Consider the following 14,229-nt stretch of genomic DNA (forward strand, 5'->3'; position numbering starts at 1 on the left):
AGATCCCTCTGTTTTATTGCACTCCACAGTGCCTTAGCATTCATTGTGTAAGTCCTACCCCAGGTTGTCCTTCCAAGGTGAAAAACTTCACACTTGTCTGCATTAAATTTCTGCTGCAACATTTGATAGCCTTTCTCGCCGTTCACTTCGGGACCCCCACCCCATCTGCGAGTTTGCTGATCCAGTTTACCACACTTATCCAGGTTGTTGATATAGATGACAAGCAACAGCAGACCCAGCACAGATCCTTGTGGGACATCGCTGGTCATAGTGGGCAACCACTCTCTGGCTTCTCCCACAAGCCAATTAACTACCTCATCTTGAATGCAAGCGACTCGACCTTCCTGACCAATCTGCATGTGGGCCCTCGTCAGTTGGAAACAGCTGTTTTTTAAAATACTACCTTTTATTAAATTTGTAGTTTTCAACGAACACCCAGTATGTGATGGCTCATCCCCGCTCACTGGCAGAAAGGGGTATAGCAGCTAAACTAATGGTTTATCACCATTCTCATTTTTCATTGGCTAAGTGTTAGTTCATTACCCATGTGATGTAATTGTTTTAATTACGTAGCCTGTTAGCTAGTTTATTCCTATCGAAGGTATTTCTCTTATCTATGAAAGTGATGGATTTTTCAGAGGCTCCATCTTGGCTTCTTTAATCCTTTGTCTTTGCACCCATACACCACTTAGCATTGTTTCTCAGCTTTTTATTTGGTTAGCTTAGTATTTGTATGTTTGTCCTCTAAAATAAATAAAAATCTTGGAATTAAGCCTGCTTGTCATTCCTGACTCCCGGAAGAACACCAAGGATCAGAAAATAAACAGAGCTCCAACAACATCCACTACCTTTCCTACGACAACCTCCTGGGTAACCTCCTCGAAAAACTCTTGAAGTTTGGTTAGACACAACCTACCACAGACAAAGGCATGTTGGCTATCCCTAATCCTGCCTATCCAGATATTTATATAAAATATCCCTTAGAATATACCCACTACCGGTATTGGGTTCATCAGCCTATACCGAGCCCGTCTTGAGCAATGGAACATGGGAACAGCTTTAAAAAATATTTACGAGTGTTGTGTAACAAAAAGAAATGCATTAGATCAAACAAATTTACCCAGTACCATATACAAGGATCTTTTTCATACATATTTAGTATCTGGGCCTCCAGATCTTAAAATATTATCTTCTTTTGCAGTTCAGTTTTCCAATGGAAAGCTTACAAATTCAGAAAATGTGGGATTTCAACTGCATAAAAATATACATAAAAATAATCCCCGGAAGAAACATCAGCTGATCTTGGTAAGTGTTTTATGATAGTGAGTTGTAAAGAGTGACAACTACACTTTTTTGCTTCCATAGAATTTTGTATTATAACTAACAGCAATATTGCTGATCATTGAGATGGTGTCAGTTCTCTAAACTGTAAACAACATAGTTCTGTTTGTTCAGATAGTTTTTCTTTTTCATTCCCCCTGCAGTCTGCTGAAACGGACAGACTGACATACGTTGGAAATAATTTTGGTCAAAGTGCTCTCAAGTGTAACTCACTATGCAAGTAAGTGTGTTAATCTATCTCGGATGGAGTACACCAGTGTCGTCCATAAAAAGTGACCTTAGCACACAGTTGCTATCAAAGAAGGTGATTAGCTGTAATGGTCCAAGAGTTAATACACTAAGTCAGGGGTGTCAAACTCATTTTAGGTCACGGGCCGGATTGGGCAAAATGCAGCTTCATGCGGGCCGGATCAGTCGGGCGCGTGCGAATGCAGCTTTCATTGCCTCCGTTTTTTCAGCCTGTTCTCATGTGTCTCAGTCTCTGCTATAACTACAAAGTGTTTCACTTCACAAATTCCGTTTCTTATGAAGAAGACTGCTGAGCAAGCATTATTTTTATGATTGGTATTAACTTACAATCATAGGCTTCATATCGCTGGGCCATTAATAATTAAAATAATAGATCTATCTAAAATGATCTCGCGGGCCGGATATGGCCCGCAGGCCTTGAGTTTGACACCTATGCACTAAGTGAATGGTTTCAGCATTTTTTTTCTTTCAAATAATTTGAATGGTCTCCCTATTTGACCTCACTTTTCTTGTGTTTGTAAACTTGATGAGCTCTAATTACAGATTTTCTCTTTGTGGGACAGAAAATTTCTATTACTGGTGTGGAAATGGGGCATAATATGAGAATGTGTGCTGTGCATTCTATTATTTCTGCGCCCAATGCTACGTTGATTTATTATTTTCCCATAGTTCAGTGCAGGCTCCTTGGTCCATGATGTTGTGCTGACATACTCCATGTTTATCTAATCCGCCCCTCCTGCACCCTCAATCTTTCAGTCATCCATACGCTACCCAAGATCCTCTTACATGTCCCTATTGAATCTGTCTCTACCACCATCCCCAGCCCAGTGGACCAGGCACTCTGGATGCAACATCCCACAGGGTCCAGTAGTGAACAGGACGTCCCACACTGTCCAGTACCGACAGGACGTCCCACACTGTCCAGTACCAACAGGACGTCCCACACTGTCCAGTACCAACAGGACGTCCCACACTGTCCAATACCGACAGGACGTCCCACAGGGTCCAGTAGCAACAGGACGTCCCACAGGGTCCAGTAGCAACAGGACGTCCCACAGGGTCCAGTAGTGAACAGGGTCCAGTAGCAACAGGACGTCCCACAGGGTCCAGTAGCAACAGGACGTCCCACAGGGTCCAGTAGTGAACAGGGTCCAGTAGCAACAGGACGTCCCACAGGGTCCAGTAGTGAACAGGGTCCAGTAGCAACAGGACGTCCCACAGGGTCCAGTAGCAACAGGACGTCCCACAGGGTCCAGTAGTGAACAGGGTCCAGTAGCAACAGGACGTCCCACAGGGTCCAGTAGCAACAGGACGTCCCACAGGGTCCAGTAGTGAACAGGGTCCAGTAGCAACAGGACGTCCCACAGGGTCCAGTAGCAACAGGACGTCCCACAGGGTCCAGTAGTGAACAGGGTCCAGTAGCAACAGGACGTCCCACAGGGTCCAGTAGCAACAGGACGTCCCACAGGGTCCAGTAGCAACAGGACGTCCCACAGGGTCCAGTACCGACAGGACGTCCCACAGGGTCCAGTACCGACAGGACGTCCCACAGGGTCCAGTAGCAACAGGACGTCCCACAGGGACCAGTAGTGAACAGGGTCCAGTAGCAACAGGACGTCCCACAGGGTCCAGTAGCAACAGGACGTCCCATAGGGTCCAGTAGTGAACAGGGTCCAGTAGCAACAGGACGTCCCACAGGGTCCAGTAGCGACAGGACGTCCTACAGGGTCCAGTAGCAACAGGACGTCCCACAGGGTCCAGTAGCAACAGGACGTCCCACAGGGTCCAGTAGTGAACAGGGTCCAGTAGCAACAGGACGTCCCACAGGGTCCAGTAGCAACAGGACGTCCCACAGGGTCCAGTAGTGAACAGGATCCAGTAGCAACAGGACGTCCCACAGGGTCCAGTAGCGACAGGACGTCCCACAGAGTCCAGTAGCAACAGGACGTCCCACAGGGTCCAGTAGTGAACAGGGTCCAGTAGCGACAGGACGTCCCACAGGGTCCAGTAGCAACAGGACATCCCACAGGGTCCAGTAGTGAACAGGGTCCAGTAGCAACAGGACGTCCCACAGGGTCCAGTAGCGACAGGATGTCCCACAGGGTCCAGTAGCGACAGGACGTCCCACAGGGTCCAGTAGCGACAGGATGTCCCACAGGGTCCAGTAGTGAACAGGGTCCAGTAGCGACAGGACGTCCCACAGGGTCCAGTAGCGACAGGACGTCCCACAGGGTCCAGTAGCGACAGGCGTCCCACAGGGTCCAGTAGCGACAGGACGTCCCACAGGGTCCAGTAGCGACAGGACGTCCCACACTGTCCAGTAGCGACAGGACGTCCCACAGGGTCCAGTACCGACAGGACGTCCCACAGGGTCCAGTAGCGTCAGGACGTCCCACACTGTCCAATACCGACAGGACGTCCCACAGGGTCCAGTAGCAACAGGACGTCCCACAGGGTCCAGTTCCGACAGGACGTCCCACACTGTCCAATACCGACAGGACGTCCCACAGGGTCCAGTAGCAACAGGACGTCCCACAGGGTCCAGTAGCGACAGGACGTCCCACAGGGTCCAGTAGCGACAGGACGTCCCACAGGGTCCAGTTCCGACAGGACGTCCCACAGGGTCCAGTAGCGACAGGACGTCCCACAGGGTCCAGTAGCGACAGGACGTCCCACAGGGTCCAGTAGCGACAGGACGTCCCACAGGGTCCAGTAGCGACAGGACATCCCACAGGGTCCAGTAGCGACAGGACGTCCCACAGGGTCCAGTAGCGACAGGACGTCCCACAGGGTCCAGTTCCGACAGGACGTCCCACAGGGTCCAGTAGCGACAGGACGTCCCACAGGGTCCAGTAGCGACAGGACGTCCCACAGGGTCCAGTACCGACAGGACGTCCCACAGGGTCCAGTTCCGACAGGACGTCCCACAGGGTCCAGTTCCGACAGGACGTCCCACAGGGTCCAGTAGTGAACAGGGTCCAGTACCGACAGGACGTCCCACAGGGTCCAGTAGCGACAGGACGTCCCACACTGTCCAATACCGACAGGACGTCCCACAGGGTCCAGTAGCAACAGGACGTCCCACAGGGTCCAGTAGTGACAGGACATCCCACACTGTCCAATACCGACAGGACGTCCCACAGGGTCCAGTAGCAACAGGACGTCCCACAGGGTCCAGTTCCGACAGGACGTCCCACAGGGTCCAGTACCGACAGGACGTCCCACAGGGTCCAGTAGCGACAGGATGTCCCACAGGGTCCAGTAGCGACAGGACGTCCCACACTGTCCAGTAGCGACAGGACGTCCCACACTGTCCAGTAGCGACAGGACGTCCCACACTGTCCAGTAGCGACAGGACGTCCCACACTGTCCAGTAGTGACAGGACGTCCCACACTGTCCAGTACCGACAGGACGTCCCACACTGTCCAGTAGTGACAGGACGTCCCACACTGTCCAGTAGTGACAGGACGTCCCACACTGTCCAGTACCGACAGGACGTCCCACAGGGTCCAGTAGTGACAGGACGTCCCACACTGTCCAGTACCGACAGGACGTCCCACAGGGTCCAGTAGCGACAGGACGTCCCACACTGTCCAGTAGCGACAGGACGTCCCACACTGTCCAGTACCGACAGGACGTCCCACACTGTCCAGTACCGACAGGACGTCCCACAGGGTCCAGTAGCGACAGGATGTCCCACACTGACCAGTACCGACAGGACGTCCCACAGGGTCCAGTACCGACAGGACGTCCCACAGGGTCCAGTAGCGACAGGACGTCCCACAGGGTCCAGTAGTGAACAGGGTCCAGTAGCGACAGGACGTCCCACAGGGTCCAGTAGCGACAGGATGTCCCACAGGGTCCAGTAGCGACAGGATGTCCCACAGGGTCCAGTAGCGACAGGACGTCCCACAGGGTCCAGTAGCGACAGGACGTCCCACACTGTCCAGTAGCGACAGGACGTCCTACAGGGTCCAGTAGTGAACAGGGTCCAGTAGCGACAGGACGTCCCACAGGGTCCAGTAGCGACAGGACGTCCCACACTGTCCAGTAGCGACAGGACGTCCCACACTGTCCAGTAGCGACAGGACGTCCCACACTGTCCAGTAGCGACAGGACGTCCCACACTGTCCAGTAGCGACAGGACGTCCCACACTGTCCAGTAGCGACAGGACGTCCCACACTGTCCAGTTTCGACAGGACGTCCCACAGGGTCCAGTAGCGACAGGACGTCCCACAGGGTCCAGTAGCGACAGGACGTCCCACAGGGTCCAGTAGCGACAGGACGTCCCACAGGGTCCAGTAGCGACAGGACGTCCCACAGGGTCCAGTACCGACAGGACGTCCCACAGGGTCCAGTAGCGACAGGACGTCCCACAGGGTCCAGTACCGACAGGACGTCCCACACTGTCCAGTAGCGACAGGACGTCCCACACTGTCCAGTAGCGACAGGACGTCCCACACTGTCCAGTTCCGACAGGACGTCCCACAGGGTCCAGTAGCGACAGGACGTCCCACAGGGTCCAGTAGCGACAGGACGTCCCACAGGGTCCAGTAGCGACAGGACGTCCCACACTGTCCAGTAGCGACAGGACGTCCCACACTGTCCAGTAGCGACAGGACGTCCCACACTGTCCAGTAGCGACAGGACGTCCCACACTGTCCAGTAGCGACAGGACGTCCCACACTGTCCAGTAGCGACAGGACGTCCCACACTGTCCAGTAGCGACAGGACGTCCCACACTGTCCAGTAGCGACAGGACGTCCCACACTGTCCAGTTCCGACAGGACGTCCCACAGGGTCCAGTAGCGACAGGACGTCCCACAGGGTCCAGTAGCGACAGGACGTCCCACACTGTCCAGTAGCGACAGGACGTCCCACACTGTCCAGTACCGACAGGACGTCCCACACTGTCCAGTACCGACAGGACGTCCCACACTGTCCAGTAGCGACAGGACGTCCCACAGGGTCCAGTAGTGAACAGGGTCCAGTAGCGACAGGACGTCCCACAGGGTCCAGTAGCGACAGGACGTCCCACAGGGTCCAGTACCGACAGGACGTCCCACAGGGTCCAGTAGCGACAGGACGTCCCACAGGGTCCAGTAGCGACAGGACGTCCCACAGGGTCCAGTAGCGACAGGACGTCCCACACTGTCCAGTAGCGACAGGACGTCCCACACTGTCCAGTAGCGACAGGACGTCCCACACTGTCCAGTAGCGACAGGACGTCCCACACTGTCCAGTAGCGACAGGACGTCCCACACTGTCCAGTTCCGACAGGACGTCCCACAGGGTCCAGTAGCGACAGGACGTCCCACAGGGTCCAGTAGCGACAGGACGTCCCACAGGGTCCAGTAGCGACAGGACGTCCCACACTGTCCAGTACCGACAGGACGTCCCACACTGTCCAGTAGCGACAGGACGTCCCACACTGTCCAGTAGCGACAGGACGTCCCACACTGTCCAGTTCCGACAGGACGTCCCACAGGGTCCAGTAGCGACAGGACGTCCCACAGGGTCCAGTAGCGACAGGACGTCCCACAGGGTCCAGTAGCGACAGGACGTCCCACACTGTCCAGTAGCGACAGGACGTCCCACACTGTCCAGTAGCGACAGGACGTCCCACACTGTCCAGTAGCGACAGGACGTCCCACACTGTCCAGTAGCGACAGGACGTCCCACACTGTCCAGTTCCGACAGGACGTCCCACAGGGTCCAGTAGCGACAGGACGTCCCACAGGGTCCAGTAGCGACAGGACGTCCCACACTGTCCAGTAGCGACAGGACGTCCCACACTGTCCAGTACCGACAGGACGTCCCACACTGTCCAGTAGCGACAGGACGTCCCACAGGGTCCAGTACCGACAGGACGTCCCACACTGTCCAGTAGCGACAGGACGTCCCACACTGTCCAGTAGCGACAGGACGTCCCACACTGTCCAATACCGACAGGACGTCCCACACTGTCCAGTACCGACAGGACGTCCCACACTGTCCAATACCGACAGGACGTCCCACACTGTCCAGTAGCGACAGGACGTCCCACACTGTCCAATACCGACAGGTCGTCCCACACTGTCCAGTACCGACAGGACGTCCCACACTGTCCAGTACCGACAGGACGTCCCACACTGTCCAGTACCGACAGGACGTCCCACACTGTCCAGTACCGACAGGACGTCCCACAGGGTCCAGTAGCGACAGGACATCCCACAGGGTCCAGTAGCAACAGGACGTCCCACAGGGTCCAGTAGTGAACAGGGTCCAGTAGCAACAGGACGTCCCACAGGGTCCAGTAGCAACAGGACGTCCCACAGGGTCCAGTAGCAACAGGACGTCCCACAGGGTCCAGTAGCAACAGAACGTCCCACAGGGTCCAGTACCGACAGGACGTCCCACAGGGTCCAGTAGCAACAGGATGTCCCGCAGGGTCCAGTAGTGAACAGGGTCCAGTAGCAACAGGACGTCCCACAGGGTCCAGTAGCAACAGGACGTCCCACAGGGTCCAGTAGTGAACAGGGTCCAGTAGCAACAGGACGTCCCACAGGGTCCAGTAGCGACAGGACGTCCCACAGGGTCCAGTAGCAACAGGACGTCCCACAGGGTCCAGTAGCAACAGGACGTCCCACAGGGTCCAGTACTGAACAGGGTCCAGTAGCAACAGGACGTCCCACAGGGTCCAGTAGCAACAGGACGTCCCACAGGGTCCAGTAGTGAACAGGATCCAGTAGCAACAGGACGTCCCACAGGGTCCAGTAGCGACAGGACGTCCCACAGGGTCCAGTAGCAACAGGACGTCCCACAGGGTCCAGTAGTGAACAGGGTCCAGTAGCGACAGGACGTCCCACAGGGTCCAGTAGCAACAGGACATCCCACAGGGTCCAGTAGTGAACAGGGTCCAGTAGCAACAGGACGTCCCACAGGGTCCAGTAGCGACAGGATGTCCCACAGGGTCCAGTAGCGACAGGACGTCCCACAGGGTCCAGTAGCGACAGGATGTCCCACAGGGTCCAGTAGTGAACAGGGTCCAGTAGCGACAGGACGTCCCACAGGGTCCAGTAGCGACAGGACGTCCCACAGGGTCCAGTAGCGACAGGACGTCCCACAGGGTCCAGTAGCGACAGGACGTCCCACAGGGTCCAGTAGCGACAGGACGTCCCACACTGTCCAGTAGCGACAGGACGTCCCACAGGGTCCAGTAGCGACAGGACGTCCCACACTGTCCAATACCGACAGGGCGTCCCACAGGGTCCAGTAGCAACAGGACGTCCCACAGGGTCCAGTTCCGACAGGACGTCCCACACTGTCCAATACCGACAGGACGTCCCACAGGGTCCAGTAGCAACAGGACGTCCCACAGGGTCCAGTAGCGACAGGACGTCCCACAGGGTCCAGTAGCGACAGGACGTCCCACAGGGTCCAGTTCCGACAGGACGTCCCACAGGGTCCAGTAGCGACAGGACGTCCCACACTGTCCAGTAGCGACAGGACGTCCCACAGGGTCCAGTAGCGACAGGACGTCCCACAGGGTCCAGTAGCAACAGGACGTCCCACAGGGTCCAGTAGCGACAGGATGTCCCACACTGTCCAGTACCGACAGGACGTCCCACAGGGTCCAGTACCGACAGGACGTCCCACAGGGTCCAGTAGCGACAGGACGTCCCACAGGGTCCAGTAGTGAACAGGGTCCAGTAGCGACAGGACGTCCCACAGGGTCCAGTAGCGACAGGACGTCCCACAGGGTCCAGTACCGACAGGACGTCCCACAGGGTCCAGTAGCGACAGGATGTCCCACAGGGTCCAGTAGCGACAGGATGTCCCACAGGGTCCAGTAGCGACAGGACGTCCCACACTGTCCAGTAGCGACAGGACGTCCCACAGGGTCCAGTAGTGAACAGGGTCCAGTAGCGACAGGACGTCCCACAGGGTCCAGTAGCGACAGGATGTCCCACAGGGTCCAGTAGCGACAGGATGTCCCACAGGGTCCAGTAGCGACAGGACGTCCCACAGGGTCCAGTAGCGACAGGACGTCCCACACTGTCCAGTAGCGACAGGACGTCCCACAGGGTCCAGTAGCGACAGGACGTCCCACAGGGTCCAGTAGCGACAGGACGTCCCACACTGTCCAGTAGCGACAGGACGTCCCACAGGGTCCAGTAGTGAACAGGGTCCAGTAGCGACAGGACGTCCCACAGGGTCCAGTAGCGACAGGACGTCCCACACTGTCCAGTAGCGACAGGACGTCCCACACTGTCCAGTAGCGACAGGACGTCCCACACTGTCCAGTAGCGACAGGACGTCCCACACTGTCCAGTAGCGACAGGACGTCCCACACTGTCCAGTAGCGACAGGACGTCCCACACTGTCCAGTTTCGACAGGACGTCCCACAGGGTCCAGTAGCGACAGGACGTCCCACAGGGTCCAGTAGCGACAGGACGTCCCACAGGGTCCAGTAGCGACAGGACGTCCCACAGGGTCCAGTAGCGACAGGACGTCCCACAGGGTCCAGTTCCGACAGGACGTCCCACAGGGTCCAGTAGCGACAGGACGTCCCACACTGTCCAGTAGCGACAGGACGTCCCACAGGGTCCAGTAGCGACAGGACGTCCCACAGGGTCCAGTAGCGACAGAACGTCCCACAGGGTCCAGTAGCGACAGGATGTCCCACACTGTCCAGTACCGACAGGACGTCCCACAGGGTCCAGTACCGACAGACGTCCCACAGGGTCCAGTAGCGACAGGACGTCCCACAGGGTCCAGTAGTGAACAGGGTCCAGTAGCGACAGGACGTCCCACAGGGTCCAGTAGCGACAGGACGTCCCACAGGGTCCAGTACCGACAGGACGTCCCACAGGGTCCAGTAGCGACAGGATGTCCCACAGGGTCCAGTAGCGACAGGATGTCCCACAGGGTCCAGTAGCGACAGGACGTCCCACACTGTCCAGTAGCGACAGGACGTCCCACAGGGTCCAGTAGTGAACAGGGTCCAGTAGCGACAGGACGTCCCACAGGGTCCAGTAGCGACAGGATGTCCCACAGGGTCCAGTAGCGACAGGATGTCCCACAGGGTCCAGTAGCGACAGGACGTCCCACAGGGTCCAGTAGCGACAGGACGTCCCACACTGTCCAGTAGCGACAGGACGTCCCACAGGGTCCAGTAGCGACAGGACGTCCCACAGGGTCCAGTAGCGACAGGACATCCCACACTGTCCAGTAGCGACAGGACGTCCCACAGGGTCCAGTAGTGAACAGGGTCCAGTAGCGACAGGACGTCCCACAGGGTCCAGTAGCGACAGGACGTCCCACACTGTCCAGTAGCGACAGGACGTCCCACACTGTCCAGTAGCGACAGGACGTCCCACACTGTCCAGTAGCGACAGGACGTCCCACACTGTCCAGTAGCGACAGGACGTCCCACACTGTCCAGTTTCGACAGGACGTCCCACAGGGTCCAGTAGCGACAGGACGTCCCACAGGGTCCAGTAGCGACAGGACGTCCCACAGGGTCCAGTAGCGACAGGACGTCCCACAGGGTCCAGTACCGACAGGACGTCCCACAGGGTCCAGTAGCGACAGGACGTCCCACAGGGTCCAGTACCGACAGGACGTCCCACACTGTCCAGTAGCGACAGGACGTCCCACACTGTCCAGTAGCGACAGGACGTCCCACACTGTCCAGTTCCGACAGGACGTCCCACAGGGTCCAGTAGCGACAGGACGTCCCACAGGGTCCAGTAGCGACAGGACGTCCCACAGGGTCCAGTAGCGACAGGACGTCACACACTGTCCAGTAGCGACAGGACGTCCCACACTGTCCAGTAGCGACAGGACGTCCCACACTGTCCAGTTCCGACAGGACGTCCCACAGGGTCCAGTAGCGACAGGACGTCCCACAGGGTCCAGTAGCGACAGGACGTCCCACACTGTCCAGTAGCGACAGGACGTCCCACACTGTCCAGTACCGACAGGACGTCCCACACTGTCCAGTACCGACAGGACGTCCCACACTGTCCAGTAGCGACAGGACGTCCCACAGGGTCCAGTACCGACAGGACGTCCCACACTGTCCAGTAGCGACAGGACGTCCCACACTGTCCAGTAGCGACAGGACGTCCCACACTGTCCAATACCGACAGGACGTCCCACACTGTCCAGTACCGACAGGACGTCCCACACTGTCCAGTACCGACAGGACGTCCCACACTGTCCAGTAGCGACAGGACGTCCCACACTGTCCAATACCGACAGGTCGTCCCACACTGTCCAGTACCGACAGGACGTCCCACACTGTCCAGTACCGACAGGACGTCCCACACTGTCCAATACCGACAGGACGTCCCACACTGTCCAGTACCGACAGGACGTCCCACACTGTCCAGTACCGACAGGACGTCCCACACTGTCCAATACCGACAGGACGTCCCACAGGGTCCAGTAGCGACAGGACGTCCCACAGGGTCCAGTAGCGACAGGACGTCCCACAGGGTCCAGTAGCGACAGGACGTCCCACACTGTCCAATACCGACAGGACGTCCCACACTGTCCAATACCGACAGGACGTCCCACACTGTCCAGTAGCGACAGGACGTCCCACACTGTCCAATACCGACAGGACGTCCCACACTGTCCAATACCGACAGGACGCCCCACACTGTCCAATACCGACAGGACGCCCCACACTGTCCAGTAGCGACAGGACGCCCCACACTGTCCAGTAGCGACAGGACGCCCCACAGGGTCCAGTACCGACAGGACGTCCCACAGGGTCCAGTAGCGACAGGACGTCCCACAGGGTCCAGTAGCGACAGGACGTCCCACAGGGTCCAGTAGCGACAGGACGTCCCACAGGGTCCAGTAGCGACAGGACGTCCCACACTGTCCAATACCGACAGGACGTCCCACTCTGTCCAGTACCGACAGGACGTCCCACACTGTCCAGTAGCGACAGGACGTCCCACACTGTCCAGTACCGACAGGACGTCCCACACTGTCCAGTTCCGACAGGACGTCCCACACTGTCCAGTAGCGACAGGACGTCCCACACTGTCCAGTAGCGACAGGACGTCCCACACTGTCCAGTACCGACAGGACGTCCCACAGGGTCCAGTAGCGACAGGACGTCCCACACTGTCCAGTACCGACAGGACGTCCCACACTGTCCAGTAGCGACAGGACGTCCCACACTGTCCAATACCGACAGGACGTCCCACTCTGTCCAATACCGACAGGACGTCCCACACTGTCCAGTAGCGACAGGACGTCCCACAGGGTCCAGTAGCGACAGGACGTCCCACACTGTCCAGTAGCGACAGGACGTCCCACACTGTCCAGTAGCGACAGGACGTCCCACACTGTCCAGTAGCGACAGGACGTCCCACACTGTCCAGTTCCGACAGGACGTCCCACACTGTCCAGTACCGACAGGACGTCCCACACTGTCCAGTAGCGACAGGACGTCCCACACTGTCCAGTAGCGACAGGACGTCCCACACTGTCCAGTACCGACAGGACGTCCCACAGGGTCCAGTAGCGACAGGACGTCCCACACTGTCCAATACCGACAGGACGTCCCACACTGTCCAATACCGACAGGACGTCCCACACTGTCCAGTACCGACAGGACGTCCCACACTGTCCAGTTCCGACAGGACGTCCCACACTGTCCAGTACCGACAGGACGTCCCACAGGGTCCAGTACCGACAGGACGTCCCACACTGTCCAGTTCCGACAGGACGTCCCACACTGTCCAGTACCGACAGGACGTCCCACACTGTCCAGTTCCGACAGGACGTCCCACACTGTCCAGTTCCGACAGGACGTCCCACACTGTCCAATACCGACAGGACGTCCCACACTGTCCAGTACCGACAGGACGTCCCACACTGTCCAGTAGCGACAGCACGTCCCACAGGGTCCAGTTCCGACAGGACGTCCCACACTGTCCAGTAGCGACAGGACGTCCCACAGGGTCCAGTACCGACAGGACGTCCCACAGGGTCCAGTAGCGACAGGACGTCCCACAGGGTCCAGTAGCGACAGGACGTCCCACAGGGTCCAGTAGCGACAGGACGTCCCACAGGGTCCAGTTCCGACAGGACGTCCCACAGGGTCCAGTAGCGACAGGACGTCCCACACTGTCCAGTACCGACAGGACGTCCCACAGGGTCCAGTACCGACAGGATGTCCCACAGGGTCCAGTAGCGACAGGACGTCCCACAGGGTCCAGTAGTGACAGGATGTCCCACAGGGTCCAGTAGCGACAGGACACTCCACGGGGTCGGTGGCTTGGCATGTAGGGATGGTCAAATTTCAAGAATTCAATTTTCGATTAGTGGAAGATTTTAGTCCAGAAGTAATGAAGGCAAGGCTTCTTTTTAAACCTCTGATGTCCGAATGTTATGAGAAAAATCTAAAACCTGCGCTCTTATACCCTGCGAAGCTCAGAATCTCACCTCCCAATGCATCTCGGCGTGTTTTCTTTTCTACATCTGAAGCGAGAAGCTTTCTGAATGAGAACTTCCCTACTGCTACGGATTCTCGTCTCTAATAAATGAGTGATTTTGATCGTTGCAAGATGGGTTTTATTTCTGGCTATTGGTGTAGGTTTACTCTATATTTTATACTCTAGTTAAAGT

At 57.2% G+C, this 14,229-nt stretch overlaps 1 protein-coding gene across 1 annotated transcript in view; it reads left to right on the forward strand.

Annotated features, from left to right (window-relative positions):
• The window catches only part of polr1e (RNA polymerase I subunit E), a 58,369-nt gene that overhangs the window by 2,811 nt on the left and 41,329 nt on the right, over positions 1-14,229 (forward strand). The window contains exons 2-3 of the mRNA XM_059970070.1: positions 1,202-1,305; positions 1,485-1,561. Of these exons, the coding sequence (XP_059826053.1) occupies positions 1,202-1,305; positions 1,485-1,561 (181 nt within the window). The remainder of the gene's footprint in view (positions 1-1,201; positions 1,306-1,484; positions 1,562-14,229) is intronic.

This window comes from Hypanus sabinus, chromosome 5 (assembly GCF_030144855.1).
Source record: "Hypanus sabinus isolate sHypSab1 chromosome 5, sHypSab1.hap1, whole genome shotgun sequence".
In the NCBI taxonomy this organism is placed as follows: Eukaryota; Metazoa; Chordata; class Chondrichthyes; order Myliobatiformes; family Dasyatidae; genus Hypanus; species Hypanus sabinus.